This window comes from Anneissia japonica, unplaced genomic scaffold (assembly GCF_011630105.1).
Source record: "Anneissia japonica isolate Jap-2015-1 unplaced genomic scaffold, ASM1163010v1 scaffold1726_len428862_cov177, whole genome shotgun sequence".
NCBI lineage: Eukaryota > Metazoa > Echinodermata > Crinoidea > Comatulida > Comatulidae > Anneissia > Anneissia japonica.
Window position 1 is genome coordinate 115416 of NW_022710671.1, and position 18690 is coordinate 134105.

At 31.4% G+C, this 18690-nt stretch overlaps 1 protein-coding gene across 18 annotated transcripts in view; it reads right to left on the reverse strand.

Annotated features, from left to right (window-relative positions):
* LOC117107093 (fibrillin-2-like) overlaps positions 1-18690 on the reverse strand; it is a 71299-nt gene that overhangs the window by 1993 nt on the left and 50616 nt on the right. For 13 of the 18 annotated variants that reach the window (XM_033248635.1, XM_033248637.1, XM_033248630.1 and 10 more), the window contains 16 exons: positions 18098-18217; positions 17361-17489; positions 16363-16476; positions 15261-15386; positions 14610-14723; positions 9272-9379; positions 8988-9104; positions 7256-7369; positions 5973-6089; positions 5566-5679; positions 5182-5295; positions 4712-4828; positions 3538-3885; positions 1772-1879; positions 1288-1407; positions 198-308 (listed from right to left, as the gene is read on the reverse strand). In XM_033248635.1, coding sequence (XP_033104526.1) covers positions 198-308; positions 1288-1407; positions 1772-1879; positions 3538-3885; positions 4712-4828; positions 5182-5295; positions 5566-5679; positions 5973-6089; positions 7256-7369; positions 8988-9104; positions 9272-9379; positions 14610-14723; positions 15261-15386; positions 16363-16476; positions 17361-17489; positions 18098-18217 — 2091 coding nt within the window. The remainder of the gene's footprint in view (positions 1-197; positions 309-1287; positions 1408-1771; positions 1880-3537; positions 3886-4711; positions 4829-5181; positions 5296-5565; positions 5680-5972; positions 6090-7255; positions 7370-8987; positions 9105-9271; positions 9380-14609; positions 14724-15260; positions 15387-16362; positions 16477-17360; positions 17490-18097; positions 18218-18690) is intronic. The other 5 variants (XM_033248643.1, XM_033248644.1, XM_033248628.1 and 2 more) reach the window with 4 other exon arrangements.

Consider the following 18690-nt stretch of genomic DNA (forward strand, 5'->3'; position numbering starts at 1 on the left):
ATACAAAAATGATAAGCAACAGCTAAAAAGTAAACGTAAGTAAACAGCCAGAAATAGAACCAGGGCTTTCGGACAACACTAGTCCTTCCTCGGTGGCAAGTGAGTGAGGGTTGAAAAAGCCAGATAGTATAAAGGGAGAATTTCATGCAAGCATGATTAGAAACAATAGGCTAGGTGGGATTAAAATATAAACATACTTTCACAATTGTCGCCAATGTAGTTAGTCAAGCAGGCGCATTCGTAGCCAGTGTCTGTAAAACTACACGTGCCTCCGTTTTGACAAGGTGTGTTATCACAGGGAGTGACCTCTAAAATATATATAAAAAATGTTTTTTGAGTTTTATTACAATATATTTACGGTGATGAGAAATAGGTATAATTCCTATTAAAACAGTGTGAAAGATAATTTATCCTAAATATGAAAAATAATAATATAGGCAAACACTAAGAATACCTAAAGTAGTAAACTACAGTATAAGCTTGCTGCGGCCTGGTGCGTAAAGCATGGAGCTTTAAAATACAGTATCTAATTTTAGTTTGACTTTAGCACCATAATAATTCTGAAGTTTGGGATCACACGTTGCCCAGTTTGGATTGTATAGGCTTACTTTTAAAGTTATATAGACCCCCATATTTAACTTTAAATACATGGATGTATATAATATCTTGGGAGAAACCCACTGAAGTATATATTAACAAAAAACGTACATAGACAAGGTTCACAACCTATAAATAAACTTACACTAAGGACAATATTTAACTAAATGTTTCAACGACCTTGTTGCTAGTTGAGGATTTTTTCGCTTCTTTATTGAGTACCCAATTCAGTGGATATTTACTGTTTCCGCACTGGGTCATGTTATGCTTTGATAACTAAATTTCATAATAATGAGACTTAGAGAGTGGAGTTGTTTTTTGTTTTTTTAAACCTACTGTCACATGAATTGAACCAGGACCATGGGATTTGAAGGCAAGTATCTATAACAACCAAGTCATTCAACTCCACTTTTTCAATACAGGAGAGAATCTCAGTTCAACACAATCCTTTTGGTATCTTTGTTACATTCAGATACTTTACAAAAAAGTTTAGAACTATCTAGTCAATTCGTTGGAACCCGGCTATAAACTTAATTAGGATTTTCATTTTTTTAGGCTTGCTTATTTTTAGATTTTAAACTGTTACTTACAATTCATACAAGATTGTTACATAGCAATGTGAATAACATTTTGACAAAATATGATAATACTAAAATTTTCGTCTCTGCAAATTGTTTTGCAATTCATTACCTTGTTCACACAATGTTCCTTTCCATTCCTCACTACATGTGCACACAAAGTCATCCAAATTTGGATCATGATAACACACTCCACCATTTTGACATGGATCGCTATAACATGCACCAATGTCTGTAATGAACAACAACAACTGTACTATATGAAATACAAACTAATCATTATTCTAAATATAAGTTTAAACCATTTATTTATTTGTTTACTATATATCATCATCAAAATAAATAGATATCATTACTGTATATAAAATTAATAAAATATGCTTGTACTGTGTTTTAATAGTTATGAATACTTTTCCTAACTATAATATGAGTTGGTTTGTTGAAACCAAATTTACTATGAAAAGTTTTCTATAAAATCAAACGTATAGAACGTGAACAACTTAAAATTCTAGTTTTATAAGTAAGTTTGTGTTTTAAAAAAAAATTTAAGTTAGGCTACTATGATAGTTGTACTTTAATAATGTAAATATAATTACAAGTTTGACAGATTTCTCCAGTGTAAGTCATGGGACAGGTACAGGTGAAACCATCAATTGTATTGGTACAAACACCACTATTCAAGCAAGGGTCATTCATGCAGCTGTCTGTATTGATACAACAAAGTTAAAAAAAAAAAAACAATTATAAGAGCTGGTTGTTCTTATTAAGATAAATTGTTATCTAACAAAAGAAGTTATTACCTTTAAATATGCTCAAATCACAGATCAGAAAAGAAATGTTTTGTTTGTTTTGACATTTTACTACCAAAATCAGAGGGTATATCTGGTAGTAGTACTGGTATGAGCATTGCACCATTTCCTTGCGGTTATAAAGCGCATAGTTCGGGCAAAAACTGAAACAGCGGCGTAGCTTGGTGCGAAGAGGGCCCAGTGCAAGATTAATTGCCGGGCCCTTTGGTGTGATGTTGGAATTGACTAAAGTTCTCAGAAAATGCTTCTTTCACCCCCTACTCCTATAAAGGCATAGGCTAGTAATTAATACTAATGATAATCGGATTTGTAACTATTTTAAGAGATGCATATTCGGTCTCAGCATCTGTTCTAAACTAATCAAAAAATTGCAGTGGTGGATTAGGGATTGCTGATGATGACATAATTATGTCATAATAATTACGACATAATAATATGCCAAATATTGAATCCCGACATGACGGCGTGCATTTCGATATTTGGAGTATGTATTATACTATCTTATCAGAGATTAATCAGTGGCCTTTTGGTTTGTGGATAACGGAATTTGAAATAAAGGGGCCAGGGAGGATTTTTCACAGGTAACGGGTGAAGATCACCTCAGCCCCACCATGGTTTAGGCTGAGGTAAGAACATTTATGATGATAGCACCTCACTTCAATTATAGCACTCTCGGATTTAAATTTTGAATGTAATTTCATATTTTTCCCAATTTATTTTGTTATAATTTTGAAATTAGGGGCGTCGGGCCGACTGTGGCCCACTTGGATAAACAACTGAATTGAAATCAACACAGTAATTAATAATTACTCCTCAAAAAACCGATTAATATTGAGGGGCCCACTGGCCGATATTTTCTTCAAAATATTAAGTTGGCAATTATTTTAAATTAGGCCTATTATATTTAGTATATTATTATATTAGCCCTTGGCCCCAGTGTTTTGCACTGGCTGCACTGCCCATAGCCACGCCACTGAAAGCAGCATGTAATGCATTAAAAACAGAAATCACGAGTGCCACAACTGTATTGTCAAAACAATTAACAAAAGTAAAACACAACACGTACAACAGACACAACAGCCAGAAAACAATAATTGGAAGTACTATGCAAATATAAATACTATATGAAGATTATTAAAATTGCGTTAACAGACATGACTTTTTGTCGTGTTAATTTCAATTTTTTGTGTATTTTATAAAACTTACAAAAAAAAATCAATTACTTATTAGTTTATTTCTCGTTTTAATATCTAGTTAAAAATAATAAGGAATTGTATAATATATACGCAATATATACATAATTATATAGGAGGCCTATGTATAAATGTATATTTAATTGTATTAGACTATTAAACTTGTAATCATTATGCCCTGTCTACACTATCAAATTTTCTTTTGACAAAATACTGTTGTATGCCCATAGTAATGATATGCCTATTATGATCATGATGTGATGCCATCATGACCATATTAAGGCATGTCACATGCATTTCTTTTTTGTCAAAAACAGTTTAATAATCTGGATATGGGTTGAGTATGTCATTTAGACCTACCTGGTATTTGTTTTAGAGTGAGCTCAAATCCTTTGGCATTATATTCAGAGTTTGACTTGAAAACTAGGAGCATCTGATTAGATGAAGTAATGAATGGAGCTGGCATGTCCTTACCAGACGCCCTCATCAGTAGCTGAGACGAATCAACAACATCACCATTAAAAACATCTATCCAGTCTAGTGGGCCAATTGTTTCGAATTCCAGCAGATTTCCATTTATCAATGTGGTTGAATCTGAGTATACGATCCATTTGCAAAATAGATTTTCAGAATAGTTTGCAGGGTAGTTTGGAGACATTATGGTGTAAAGCTGGCTAGTCACTTGAATAGTGCCTCCGCACTCAGTCACTAAAATAAAGCAAGAGTTTTGTTAGTCTGAATTTTTTAAAACTTCATGGGAATTTACCTTTATTTAGTGTGAATTGCTTGCAGTACACCACGTAGATAGTTTTTGTTGAGAATGTCTCAACATTTTCATATTACTGTCTTCTTACGACCTCTACAGGTGCACATTATATATATTTCATTATTTTTTTGTTATCATATTATATTTATATACTGTAAATTTTACAGAATATAACCTGGTCTTGTTATACATTACAGTGGATCAGCATTAAATTATAAATACAGTAAAAATATCAACCTCATAAAAAAATGTCACAATGAATTAAAGTAAGACATAAAGTAAGACATAAAGTACATTAATATATATATATATATATATATATATAGAGTGAGCTCAAATCCTTTCGCTATATTTTTTATCTGTACCACCTGATGAAGGGCGATGCCCGAAAACGTTTGTGTTTTTTACCATTTACATATATATAAAATTAACAGATAAAATTTACACAGATAATTCCATCAATACATACAACTTCAGAAAATGTGTCATAACTAACTTTTATCATATTATTTTTTATATACTGTAAATTTTACAGAATATAACATGGTCTTGTTATATATTACAGTGGGTCAGCATTAATTGATAAATACCGTAAAAAAAAAACATCAAGCTCCTAAAAAATGTCACAATGAATTAAAGTAAGACATAAAGTACATTAATATATATAAAAAAAATGAACAGATACAATTTACACGGATAATTCCATCTATACATACAACTAAAGAAAATGTGTCATAACTAATTGTACACTCTATGTGGAGTACCTACATGTTTCACAGTTGTATCCACTGTACTGCTGTGGACAGGTACATGTGTGATAGTTTACTTCCATGGAACATGAACCACCGTTCTGACAGGGACCACTACCGCACGGGTCAAGAAGATCTGAATAATATTGATAAAATTTGATAAAATCGTTAAATTATAATTGTACTGTGTCCACACTGTCAGGTTTATGTCACATGTACCAGTAATTTATATGATATACTGAGGTGATTATGCACAGGGTTAAATCACACATTATTAGCCTACAAAATCATTAATAATTATGAAATTTCAAACACTTATGTAAGATTATCAACATCAAAATGCAAATGCCACTATGTTCAGTTGATAGTGTAGACAGAGCTTAACGTTATTCTGTTGCATACTGATAATCATTTTCGGTCTATAATTACATCATTTATTATACTGTGCAGTAAGCATAATTTATCACATATCTAGTCATGAGTACTTACTTCTTTCACATGTTAAACCTGCGAATCCCTCTTGACATGTACATATAAAATACCCTACAAAGTTTTCACATTCTCCGTCATTCAGACACGGTATGGAGGCACAAGCATTTACAACTGAACAAAAAAAATCCCAAAAAAATTTAAATTCAATTAAAACAGTCAATATATAATTGCCTAAAATATAAATAAATATACAATAGTTAATTATTAAACAGTAAAAAAAAATCAAAATTCATAATTTAAAACAGTTTATATAAAATTCCATTAATGGAAAATAAATAAACAAAATGTGAAAATTTCTATGCGTGATAAGCTAAGATTACTATTGAATATAATGTTTCAATAAGAGTATTAAATAGCATCAACTAGTAAAATTGGGCCTACTTGATTCACAATTATCTCCTGTGTATCCCGTGGCACAAGTACACGTATACAAGCTGATGTAGTTGTTACACGTTGCTCCATTTTGGCAAGGAGTGTTACTGCATTTATCTGTAGCTATAATGCAAGACAAAAACAGTTTAACAACTACTAGGTACCCTACCAGATGTATTACTTTAATTTGTTTTTTCAGATATCACAATGCTGTATATAGGCCTATTTGTTAGGGATAGTTTTGGTGGTGGGTGTTTGTCTTTACTAATGAATAAATTTAAATTATAGTCTGGTAAATCTACTTTAATTTCCGGCTAAAAACTTTCAATTGTAGTTAACAAACGGGAAGAAGAAAAAGAGGATGATTAAATAGATTTTTTAAAGAATTAGCTTTCTAGATTGATGACTTAACTTACGTATTTCGCAGTGAGTTCCAATGAAACCAGTTGCACTACATTCGCAAATATAACTATCACCAGCTAAAATACACACTCCACCATTTTGACAGGGGGTGTTCTCACAAACAGAATCAGCTAAATTGTAAAGAAACATATCAAAACGTTAAAGTACTTCAATGGTGTAATGGAGTGGAGTTCATTACTAGATTGTTAAGATCTTGACTTCTAATCGCAAGGTCCTCGGTTCAAACTCTGTAACAGCAGGTTATTAAGATATTGGAAACAGAATCTTAATCTCCACTGGGAATTTGGACCGGAAGCGTGTTGCAAACATCATAACCGACTCAACTAGACAACTAATACTTTTTTAGTTATGTGCGATCCAGTTGCCATTGAGCGTCTTCAATCATTGTTCCTTCTATCTAGGTCTGGAAAGTTCTCTTTAAAAGGCCCTCATATCCACACCCTACTCCGGATCGTCACTAAAATTTACAAACTTTACAAACCATTCTAGAAAATTATTCTAGATATTCATGTATGGGAAGTTAGCATTTTAAATGACCCCTAAATTCACACCCGAATCTGGATAGTCACCAAAATGATACCGATCAGTGATCATTTCTTGAGATATCTAGTGTGGAGTGCTTTAAATGGTCCCCTACGTCAGGAACCTTCCTCTCAATAATAATAATAATAATAATAATAATAATAACAATAATAACAATAATAATAATAATAATAATAATAATAATAATAATAATAATAATAATAATAATAATAATAATAATAATAATAATATCAGAAATCATCTGTGAAAATCTGACGCATAGGCTATAGACCTAAAACTGTAGGCAGAAAGTTGCTAACAAACATACAAAAAATTGAAATGAAAATATAACATCCCTCTGAGGAGGTAAATAATATGGGATTTTATATAAAGAAAACATATCTAAAATTTAAAGAATATAAGAAAATATAAGATGTATATTTTGACACGGCTCACATTACATTAAAATAATGAAATTTAAATCATGTTTCAATTATGAAAGTTGCCCACAGTGGCGTATCTACTGTAAGAGTATAGAAATGGAGGGGGATAATGGGGGCGCAAATGTTAATTGGGTGACCTTGACTATTAGGTAAGGGGGCTAGATGGCAAAAAATAAGGTGATTTTTAACTGCTTGAGTGTATTGTTTTACTTAAAATATTGGAACACAAATTTTTTTGGAGGGCACCTCACAACCCCCACCCCGTGCAACCCCGTGTCTCCATCATTCTGTTGATGTTGAGTGGCACTTACTTTGATCACAATGTGTTCCAGTGTACCCTGTCCTACAGCTGCATGTATAGCCTATACCAGACGGTACACACGTACCCCCGTTCTGACATGGGGTACTCGAACATGAGTGAGTTGCTATATTAAATTTTTAAAAAAATATGCTTTTAATTTTGTATTACAAGTATTATATTACAGTTGACGTTAAAATAATATGTACTCATATATTTTGTAATATTATTTTGAATCATTGACATAGTACGTCTATAATCATAATTGTGGATTCATTATTGATTAAAAGAAAAAATATAGTGCATTATTAATATGCCTCTATCAACTCTTAGAGATAAATACCAAATAAAAAGCTGAGATGTGATGAATTAAACACGAGTCTTTAGAATTGAATTACGAAAATACATTAAAAGAAGCAGATTAAAACAGAATTTTTAAATAAAATGGGTCACATTGCCGTACAAAATAATAGGTTCGTTCCAAATATAAAAATAGACAATGAAGGTTATGCTGTAGTCTGTAAATACCAATGCAAATAGCAGGGGAAAACTAGGCATATCGAAAGCTAGAAAATCTGCAGACTATAACTTAGGCCCTATAAATATCAAAAACAACTGTAATTTCTGCGGTTCTTTAAATTATATTCTAGAAAGACTAGAAAGTTTCTATCACCAATTTTACAACAATTTAGAAAAGGTGGGCGCCTGCAGTCGATCGTTTTGTTGCTTTAGTTCAACAATTGGCTGGTTATCAGCTTATCAGACATTTTTTTTTAAATTCACGGTTCATGCAAAATGAGCAATAGCACGAAAAACTAATCCAATAAATTCAAACATTAGTAGTTGTTGGAATATTTACTAGAAGATGTTTGTAAGTGATAAAATTACACCGCTCGCCATGTAGAGTACCGTAATATATGGTAAGGGTGATGCTTCTTTCGTTTGTTTTAGAAATGTCGATATTGACATAACTAGAATAAATGTGGTTTATGATTACATATAGACCAAATCTGGTAGAAACCTTGTAAGTTTGGGTTTTGGCTCGTTGAAGAAACTTTAATATTTGTTCTAATTATCAATTTGTTTAAAATTCCTAAATTATATTTCCATTATCAATGATATTTTCCTGGTATTTATATTGTTGTTGCTTTTCTAGGCAGTCCTCTTGTTTTTAATATTGTCTATAGTATTGTTATTTTAGGTACTGTAGCCTTTTTGTATGTTTTATATTGTATTTTAATCTTTGCAGAACAGCGTCGTTACTATCTCGTTTGTATATGTTATTCTGTTTAATAAATAAATAAATAAATTATATGTTTAGGTTTTTTCCAATTCCAATTACACTGTTTTTCACTTTTTGGCTTGAGAATTGCTTGCGCTGTAAAAAATATGTAACAGTTACAGATTCACCATGTGGAGGAAAATTGGTTAAAAAATAATTATCACTAATACTGAGACATCGCAGATCAAATATTATCATTTTGTTGTTGTTGTTATTATTATTGTTAATGTAGTTAATTTGTTATTATTGGTACTGTTAATATATTAAGTAGGTCTAACAACATACAAACACCAACTAATTTATAAAATAATAACAACAACCATAAAATACACCAAAATTGCTTGGAAAATGTAGCAATCACAAAAAACTTCATAAATATAAAAAATATTGTTAAAATGCTCATGCCGAATTATAAGGACAAAAATTGTGTCAAAATAAAAGCTACTATCACCACTCAACTTACATATCTCACATCGTGTGCCGCTATAGCCAATGAGACACTGGCAAACATAGCTTCCATCCTCGTTCACGTGGCATGTACCATCGTTCATACATGGATCCGACTGGCAATGGTTGCCAGCTTAATTCAAAAAGATATAACCAGGGAACAGTTATGTCTGATTATTATTGGTACACAAAAAGTGGAATTATGTTTTGATGAATTATCATATTCATCATAATCTATATTTTTCATTATAATTTATGTACTAATTATAAAAACTGTGTTAGAAGTTTTAGAAAGGTTACCTATTTCACAGAAAACTCCAGTCCAGCCGAGTATGCAAGCACATTCAAATTCATTCTGTACTGTTACACAAGTCCCGTAATTCTGACATGGAGAACTGCTGCACGGTGCTGCAAAATCAACAAAATATTAATGTAGGCCTATGGTGATACAGAAAATCAAGATTACTAGTTTATGGTTCTACTCAATTCAATAACGGATACCTGTTGCATAGTGCAACAACAAAGAACCCAAATGATTACCAAATGGTGCCATATAATAGCAACATCAATTAGGCCTTACTGATTCAAAGGGTTATTGATGTATGGCACTACAACACAAATGAATACTATAATTATTATATTTGCTGTGGTGCAACAGATTAGGAAGTTCTTTTTTTTTTCCATTTAGTGTTGAGAACACCACATTTATTCATCATAATTTCATATATTACATATTATGTTCAATCTACATGAGTATATTTAGTTTTTGTTAATACCCACACTATTTGTTAATACAAGTTCTTTATCATAGTTCAATCTATGCTTCCATCATGCATATTATAAAATATTTCTTTTTGATTTCAGAATTACTAATATTTTACTTGTTTTTGCAACTTTTTCGGTTTTTTTTTCTAACTATGTACATTGTGATTTTACATGGTTTACACTCTTATTCATTTGTATAAAATAGATCTCATACTTTTTTCCATACATTAAAAACATTTCTTCAACATTATATTTGAACACAATCCATGGGTTTGTGCAAACTGGTTTGTTCAGGTCACTTAATATTTTAATATAGTAAATTGAATGTGTGACAATTGAATATAATTTATTTTTAATTCTAGAACCGCAACCAAGTTCTTTAAACAAACTACTACTTATCCAGCTTTCTTTGCATTCAAAAATGTTTGTCATCATCAATTCCATCCCAAATGTTACATTTGTTACTAATTTTCAGTTTCCAATGTATAGTTGTAGGTTTGTAGGAACAATTTCGTTTAATAATTTTTAATTTAGCTGTGCATATTTATATCTTTTTTCGTTTTTTATTTTCTTTTCTTATTTCTTCTCTCCGTTGAAACAAATGTCCCATTTACGTGTAGATTGAGATGGAATTGACTGTTCATTAAACAAAACTTGTGTAAATAGATTTTGTTTTCGACTTAACTATGATACATTCATCCGTAATCATCATGTGCACATCATGGTTCTGCTTCTTAATTATAACAATTCATTCCCTTGGAATAGCATCAATTAGTGATGCGTATTCACTGAGCCAATTTCCCTTAATACATAATTTCTTCGGGTTTCATTAATCCATTATATACAATTATACAATTGACTTTAAAAAAATTCATTGAGAATCCAGTTCTTAAAAAACAAGAATTTATTTCTATGCGTAATTACCTTATTTCCCCATAGGTTTGTTCAACTACTTTGTTCAACTGCTTCGTAAGTGTTAACTATACGACTCTCGATTTTGTTTATCAACACAGCACTTAATGAAGTTAAGTTAAAGTTAATGTGATCTTTACTGGTGTACATCTCCAACTTTATTTATATACTAATATAACGGCAATAATTTCCATCTTGTGTGTTTTTTTTTTACCAGGGGTGGCGCCAGGATTTGCCCGACGGGGGAGGGGTCACCGACAGGGGGCCGATGACCCCGACGAGGGGTCAGATTTTCCAGATGGAAGCAAAGTGGGCGCGGTCGAGCTTCGATTAAAAGGTGTCGAAAGTGGTCCGCGGGCTAAGCATAAATATGCCTGCTTTCTCATTTTATGTAATAAGAAATACATGTACATGTCACCTTTCCGAAGAAAGTAAGGTTTTCAGCCTTCAACTTGTTTAGTAAGCTTCTAAATTAATTAGCTTATTATCACAATTTAATTTTTCACATTCCTTTTTATTTTATCTCATGTATATTTCCAATATTTTTATTGACTCATTTACCCAATTTAAATCATATGGTTTTCCACTATATTTAAACTCTTGCCAATCCACATGGCATTTGTTTTATTTTTATTGAGGGTCATACCGGAAACCTCACAGAAATTACTAACAATGTGTAGCCCATGTACAATACTGTCTTCATTACCAACAAACATAACAGTGTTATCTGCAAGTTCTGCAATGCGAACTTCTTCATTCTCATCTGCATTGGGTACTGCTATTCCTTCATAGCATAGCATATCGTTTCATCATATTACATGCCATAATTTCAACAACTAAAATAAACAAAAGTGCCGACAATAGAGAGCCCTGCCTTAATCCATGTCTCATCTCAAAACTGTCGGATATCCATCCATTATTGACAGTGACACATTCTGTATTGTTATAAATTGTGCTTACCATTTGCAAAATGAGTCCCCTATATTAATTTTTTTTTAGTTTTAAACATAAAATCGCTACTAACAGAATCAAAAGTTTTCTGAAATCAAGCGATAGTATAGAACCTTCTACCTTCTATTCTGCTGTATAATGCAAAATATCATTAATTAGATTTCAAATTATTTTATAAAGCCTGGAACACACGATTTATGTTAACATTTTATAATCAGTATTTTACAATGTTATAGGAAAACAGGTTTCTAGCAATTGATTATCTCCTTTCTTATATAGTAAATTTATTCACTTTTTTGTGTATGACTCATTTCACCATTATAATAACAGTCATTTAGCGCATGGCAAACAATTTGTTTAAAGTCTTTCTAGAATAATAAACTCCACAGTATGTACCTTTTATTTCTTGTTCATACATTTTTTCTATTTTTTTTTTCTTCAATTTCTGCCACAATGTTTTCATTTAAATTACTAACATTATTAACCAGAGCATCATTCAATTGTTTTATATGTTTTTGTAGATATTCTTTTATTATAGTTTTCTCTTATTTATTTTTTTACCATAATAAATTGAAACTTCTGTAATTTTACTTTATTAATTCGCAATAAGATCTGTTTATTAGCCTGTGTTGAAAAATAAATATTAATAATATTTTAAGACTTTTGATAGTCAATATTATCCAGTAGGTTATTATTTAATTTCCAATATCTTGGGCCTCTTATAAATTCATCTAGTCCAATTATTAATGAGATTGCCTGGCGATCAGTTAGTATAGCAGGTCATATATTTATAAGATTTTGTGATATTAACAGATAAGTTGTGTTTTATGCGGATTTTTATTCCTCCAAACATCTTTTAAATTGAGGTTCTTAATTGTAAACACGGATATATCTTTTCTATCTGGACTATTTTTGTTATTACATTTTCTATTTTAGATGCAATTAAATTACTACTAATTATAATGTTATCCTTATCTAAATTAACGATACTAAAAATAACATTACTCAGGTCTCGAAAATATGTACTCCTTAATTTACAATTGTTCGAAGCATATATGTTAACAAATATACATATTTTACCCTTAATTTCTACTTTCAGAATAGCATATTTTCCATTTTTATCAATATATTTATTAAGTTTATTAAAACTGAAGTCTTTTGTAAATATAATAGACACTCCTGCACTATTGAAAATAAAAAAACAGTAGGCTACTATAAATGCAAAAACCCTCCCATAATGAAATAAATGTATTAATTCATGAGTAATACGCGTTTCTTCAACTTTTTTTCCAATCATCATAATGCATTTTGTTTTGCAATTAACTTTTAATTTTACTAATGAATTACTTTGTTTTAGTACTTTCTTACTTTTGCTTGATTTTCTTTTTCTTTTGGTGCCTGGTAATGCGGGTGAAATTTTCTGTGATTCAGACTGTTCTTTCTACTCGTTCTTGTCGTTTACTTTCACTTAGCCTTGTTGTTCGGAAGATGGTGCTGATGACTTCATGAAGTGTGTTATATTTTCTTGTCTCTTTTTGAATCTCTTCTTCGCTATTCTCATTTGATCCCGAATCATCCTTCACGTATGTGTCTATGCCTCTGTTTCCATCACTCGTTCCCACATTTCTTTGATTAATTTTTCTCCTAAGTCGTCGTGCAAAAGCTTTCTGCACTACATTGATCTCTTCTATGCATTTCACTCTCTCATCCGTCCGACCATTATTAAGAACCTGGTTTTGAAATTGTTAACATTGATAAACATTGGTAGAGGTGTCTTAAAGGTTTCAGCATAGATTACCCGGTCTCCATTCAGACAACTTGTTAGTTGTCCATCTACATTTAGCCTCAACCACTGTATACATCATGTTACTTTACAGTGAAAATGCAAGATCGCTTTCCTAATTTCTTCATCAGATCTTTAACCACGTGTCGAGTCTACATCATATGGTAAATAGAGGTTTCTATTATGTACTTGAACTTTCCTACCTCGGATGTTTACTCCCGCGCTATCTTGTTGCGAATCTATATATATTCTCCACAGGTTTTTAATACGTTGAATGCCATTATGTGTTGACTTTGCACTTTGCACTGTAAATATCCTGTGGTTCAACATACGTATCTACTTTTTTTTTGACATCGTCAGTCTCAACACTTGTTTCACCTAGTTCTGGGCTCCCGCTTCTGAAGACTCATGACCATTGAGCGCGGGCTTCAAATGGGTATTTGTCATCATTATTTTAACAGGAAAATATTTAGGTAGAAGAAATCAATATTTTTCAAAACTTTTTACCTTGGGTTTATTTGGTAGAAAATACCTCTTTTTATAAACTTTCAGAAAAATATCTCAGGCGAAATCAGGAAATATATTAATATTTCTGCAGAGCACGTATATTGAAACCTCTCCTTGGAGAACTATATACTGTACTGCCCTTTTCCAAATTATATAGTTACTGAAGGTGCCATCAGTGTTGGTAGACTACCGGGTGGTATCAGGTATAAACCGAAAGGTCCACTGATTAATCTCAGATAAGAAAGTATAATACATACTCCAAGTATTGAAATACATGCCATCGTGTTGGGATTCAATATTTCGACATTAATTATGTCATCATCAGGAATGACATAATTAATGTCGAAATATTGAATCCCAACACGATGGCGTGTATTCCAATACTTGGAGTATGTATTATACTTTCGTATCAGGTATAAATGATTAAAATAACATAAAATTTGATTGATATAATTTAAATTAAAAGCAGTCTATTTTAAAACGGAAGTAATATTTTTTTTAAACTTTAAATAAATTAAGAAATACACAGATATATATATATATATATATATATATATATATTAAGTGTAGAATATTTGCAATATAAAGCTATATGAATATATTTTATAATATTCAATGTCAATATTAACATGCCAATGAGAAATAAAAGCTGAATAATCAATTTCCATATTTCAGAAAAAAAATATCTGAAACATGTAATTACATTGAAATTCCACTCACTTAAATTGCAATCTGTTCCTATGAATCCAAGAGGACACGTACAAAGGTAGGACGTATATAGGTTGGTACAGGTGGCCTCACCATGACACGGATTGCTAATACATGGATTAAGTTCTATAACAATGGAAACATAATTGTTTTCAATTTCAATTTCAGTTACATTTTATTTCAAATAACCTCTAGAATAGAAGAAAAACAAACGTCAATTGAACATCAAAACATACAAAAATCTAACAGCTTCACTGATTATGTTTAAATAACATACTAATGAACGTTAATCCGAATAAAGAGGAAGGCCATGATTCAACCTTTCGAATTTTATTGGTCATCTTCAGGAATCATTTATCATTCCATAAGATGACCCAATAAAGGTCGAAACGTTGAAATATGGCCTCCGTCTCTTTATTCAGAGTAATGTTCGTTATCAACATACATATTGCAGAAAGAATTAAAAAGAACATCAAAATATGAGAGTAACGAACTCAGTGATCAAAATTTTATGATTCGTTTATGATTATGATTACTGCATGTAATCAGACCATACCATCTTTACAGTTTATTACAGAGTAGTAAAATATCCTTTTTATGCGCTGTTCTGAATTATAAGATAAGGTCCAACTTAAGGTATAAATACACTGCCTAAGTTCATACCTTCTTGACATAACATTCCAGTAAATGCCGGTGTACACACACATGTCGCTGTCATGCTATCAATTTCAGCACATAACCCCCCATTGGCACATGTCATAGATTCACAAGGAGATGGTTCAACTGGTTCTACATTTAGAAAAAAAAATCATCGTATTAGGCCTATGTAAGATTACGATGACAGAACATGTTGCCCTGTATGTACTCACTGAGTATAGTAATAAATGTAAAATGCAGAAATATCCCAGTGATACCAATCAGAGCTCAATTAAAGTAATTTATAGGATGTCTGTAATAATTCATTATATATTGTCAAAGTACACAATATATAGACCTATATATATATTTATATATACTGAAGGACTGCATTTCATCAATAGTTGATGAAACTTCATATTTACGTTCAATGAAAGTTTCCCGACATACTCCATCTCGCCGTCTCCAATCATCCTCTCAAAACCGTTTTTCTGTCTCCAAATACCCTACCAAAACCTACGGTCAATGTTTTTTTACTTATGCTTCTGCCTATTTTTTGAATCAACTTCCAAATTACATAACTTCTTCCAACTCTATTTGCAACTTTAAATCACAGCTTAAGACCTATTCGTTTTCCAGTGGATTTTCACATGCGTTGTGCCTTTGATCTTGTTTGGATTTTACGCCACATAATTTCGAGATATTATTATTATTATTATTATTATTATTATTATTATTATTGTTATTTTTTTGATAATATATTTATACTGTATGTAGCTTTATGAATGTATTAGGCCTATATAAATATATATTATATATATACCTTATGATTATAGACCTATATAATTATAATATATATTATAATTATATAGGTATATTTTGCTCACTGCACCATAAACTTTGTTGAATAGGCCTATGTTCAACATGCCATGAAACTGAAGTAATTTTTCTTAATATTAAAATAATTAGCCCTATTTAACGTTACACGCTCCTATTTGTACATAAGTAGGCGTACACTATCAGTGTATGTCGTACTTTCATCACCAGTTTTTAAATTTGTTAATAAGGTGGTAATTTCTATATTTTCATAGTAGGGCCTACTACCAAACATCCTTTAGGATAAACATACCAATTTCGCAAAGAACGCCGCTATATCCATTAAAACAGGAGCAAGTATGGTATGTGACCTGGTTAACGCAAATGCCACCATTCCTACAAGGGCTGCTGTTGCACGGGTTTGTTACTGAAAGAATAAAACAACACTTACTTAACTTATTGTATATTGAGCAGTTTTTTAATGTGATATAGTCTTCTTGTACTTCAGAATGACTGCACAATCAACAAGTGAGCATTATGCAGAAACAACAACGATTACACCGTGGGAATATAATAAACACAAATTGATGACTTTGATAATCACACAATAAACTTTTGAATATACCGGTATCTAATTCTATGCCTACTTCCCAAACAATATAACCAAAGCTGTTTGTTTTTATATTATGTTGACTGTATAAGCAACCACCACCAATGAAAATCTCTTAGCAGGTTTACTCTGAAAATAATATATGATGAAATGAAAATACGACAAATAAATGAACCAACAATATTACTTACAATATACAAAATTCATAAAATTAACACATACATTGATAATATTCTTATTGTTTAAAAGAGAAAAAATTATTGTTGCATACAAAAAATATACATGAAATATGTATCCTATGCTTACACAATATAACAAAATTACATAGGCCTACACATCACAATCACAATAAATATAAATATAATAGCACCAAAAGCCTAACTAAACAATGGAAAGACATTAAATTGGTCTAAAAAATAGCTAACCTAAGAAAGTTAAATTATGATTTCAATATGTGACTATTAGGTAAGTGCTACATATTTTCATGTTTTAAAAAATAAAAATAATAAGAAAAACACACAACACTTATATCCTGAGATGCTAAACCATTCGCAGTAAAACAATGGTCTAACAATGTGGAAAAGCGCTCTGAGACTTAGTATAGAGCGCTATATAAAACCACAACCCGAAAATATAACGTACCAGAAACAAAAACCAATAAAAAATATTATCAAAAATTGACAGAGAACAACAATGTATACCATCGTTTAATTCACAGAGCGTTCCCGTGTAGCCGGCAGAACAAACGCACAGGAAATACGTGTCATTCAGCGCCAGACAATTACCGCCATTCTGGCATGGTAAATGTTGGCATATTTCATTATCCGGACCTTAAATAAACCATTCAACAATTTATTAAAATATACATACACACACACACACACTTATATATATATATAAGTATGACTAAAATGCCAAAAATGTTTGTTAGCATTGACAAAAATATAATAATAATAATAATAATAATAATAATAATAGATTGATTTATATCAGCGCAGATAAACGATGTCACTATGCGCTCGGGACTAGATGTTGCACTTTTCAATAACTTTCTCCTCCCTTGAGGATCACTTTATGTTCACCGCAACCAGTAAACGGCGCACTTTCATCTGTCCACGACAGGGGCCGAGTGAACCAGTACACCGGGGTAACCCCCTACTCATCTGAAAAGATGTACTGGGTTCTTTAAAGTGCACATGAGCATTTGTGTACACTGGGCCTACGGTTTATAGTCCTTATCCAAGAAGACTTGTTACACCACCAGCACTATAGGAGCGAGCCGGCCGCAAACCTGTGCCGATATTGTTGGTTATGATCATGGTGCCCTGCCTTAACCGCTCGGCCATTTGGCTCGCTCCAAATAGGTAACACATGGGGGTGGGTAAAATACTTGAAACGATTACTTGACATAGGCCTTAAAGTTTTCAATAATTAATACCTATTTCACAATTTGTGCCAGTGAAGCCACGCCCACAGACACATCTCTGAAGTCCGTTCTCTACAATACATAATCCATTTTCCCCGCATGGATCCTCAGAGCATTCAGTTATTATATTATCTGTTACGAGTAAAGATGACATATATAAAACAAGTTTAAACCTGAGACAAATATATATATATACAGTTTTTATATATAAATGAAAAATATAGCCTTAATTTGCCACAATTTATTTAACCATTTTAAATCAAGTCAAACTTTCAGTTGTGAACGTTTAATGTACAGAGTTGGTATACATTCTGTGTGAGTTGTACAGTATATTATATCACATATTGTTTTGAATGCATCGTTCAATATATTGCAAACAATACTCATTTTGTATGCATTTTTATGTACAATCACATGTTAGCTCATGAAAAATAATAGGTTATATGTGAAAAAAAGTGTAAATACTACCCCTCAACGTAAGGGATCAAAGTCGAATAACAAATGTGATACTTTTACTTTTCGTTTTAATCCTAATCAAGATGGATATAGCAATCATACAACAATGCTTTTTTAATTATAGCTATTATATTGGCTCATTTCATATT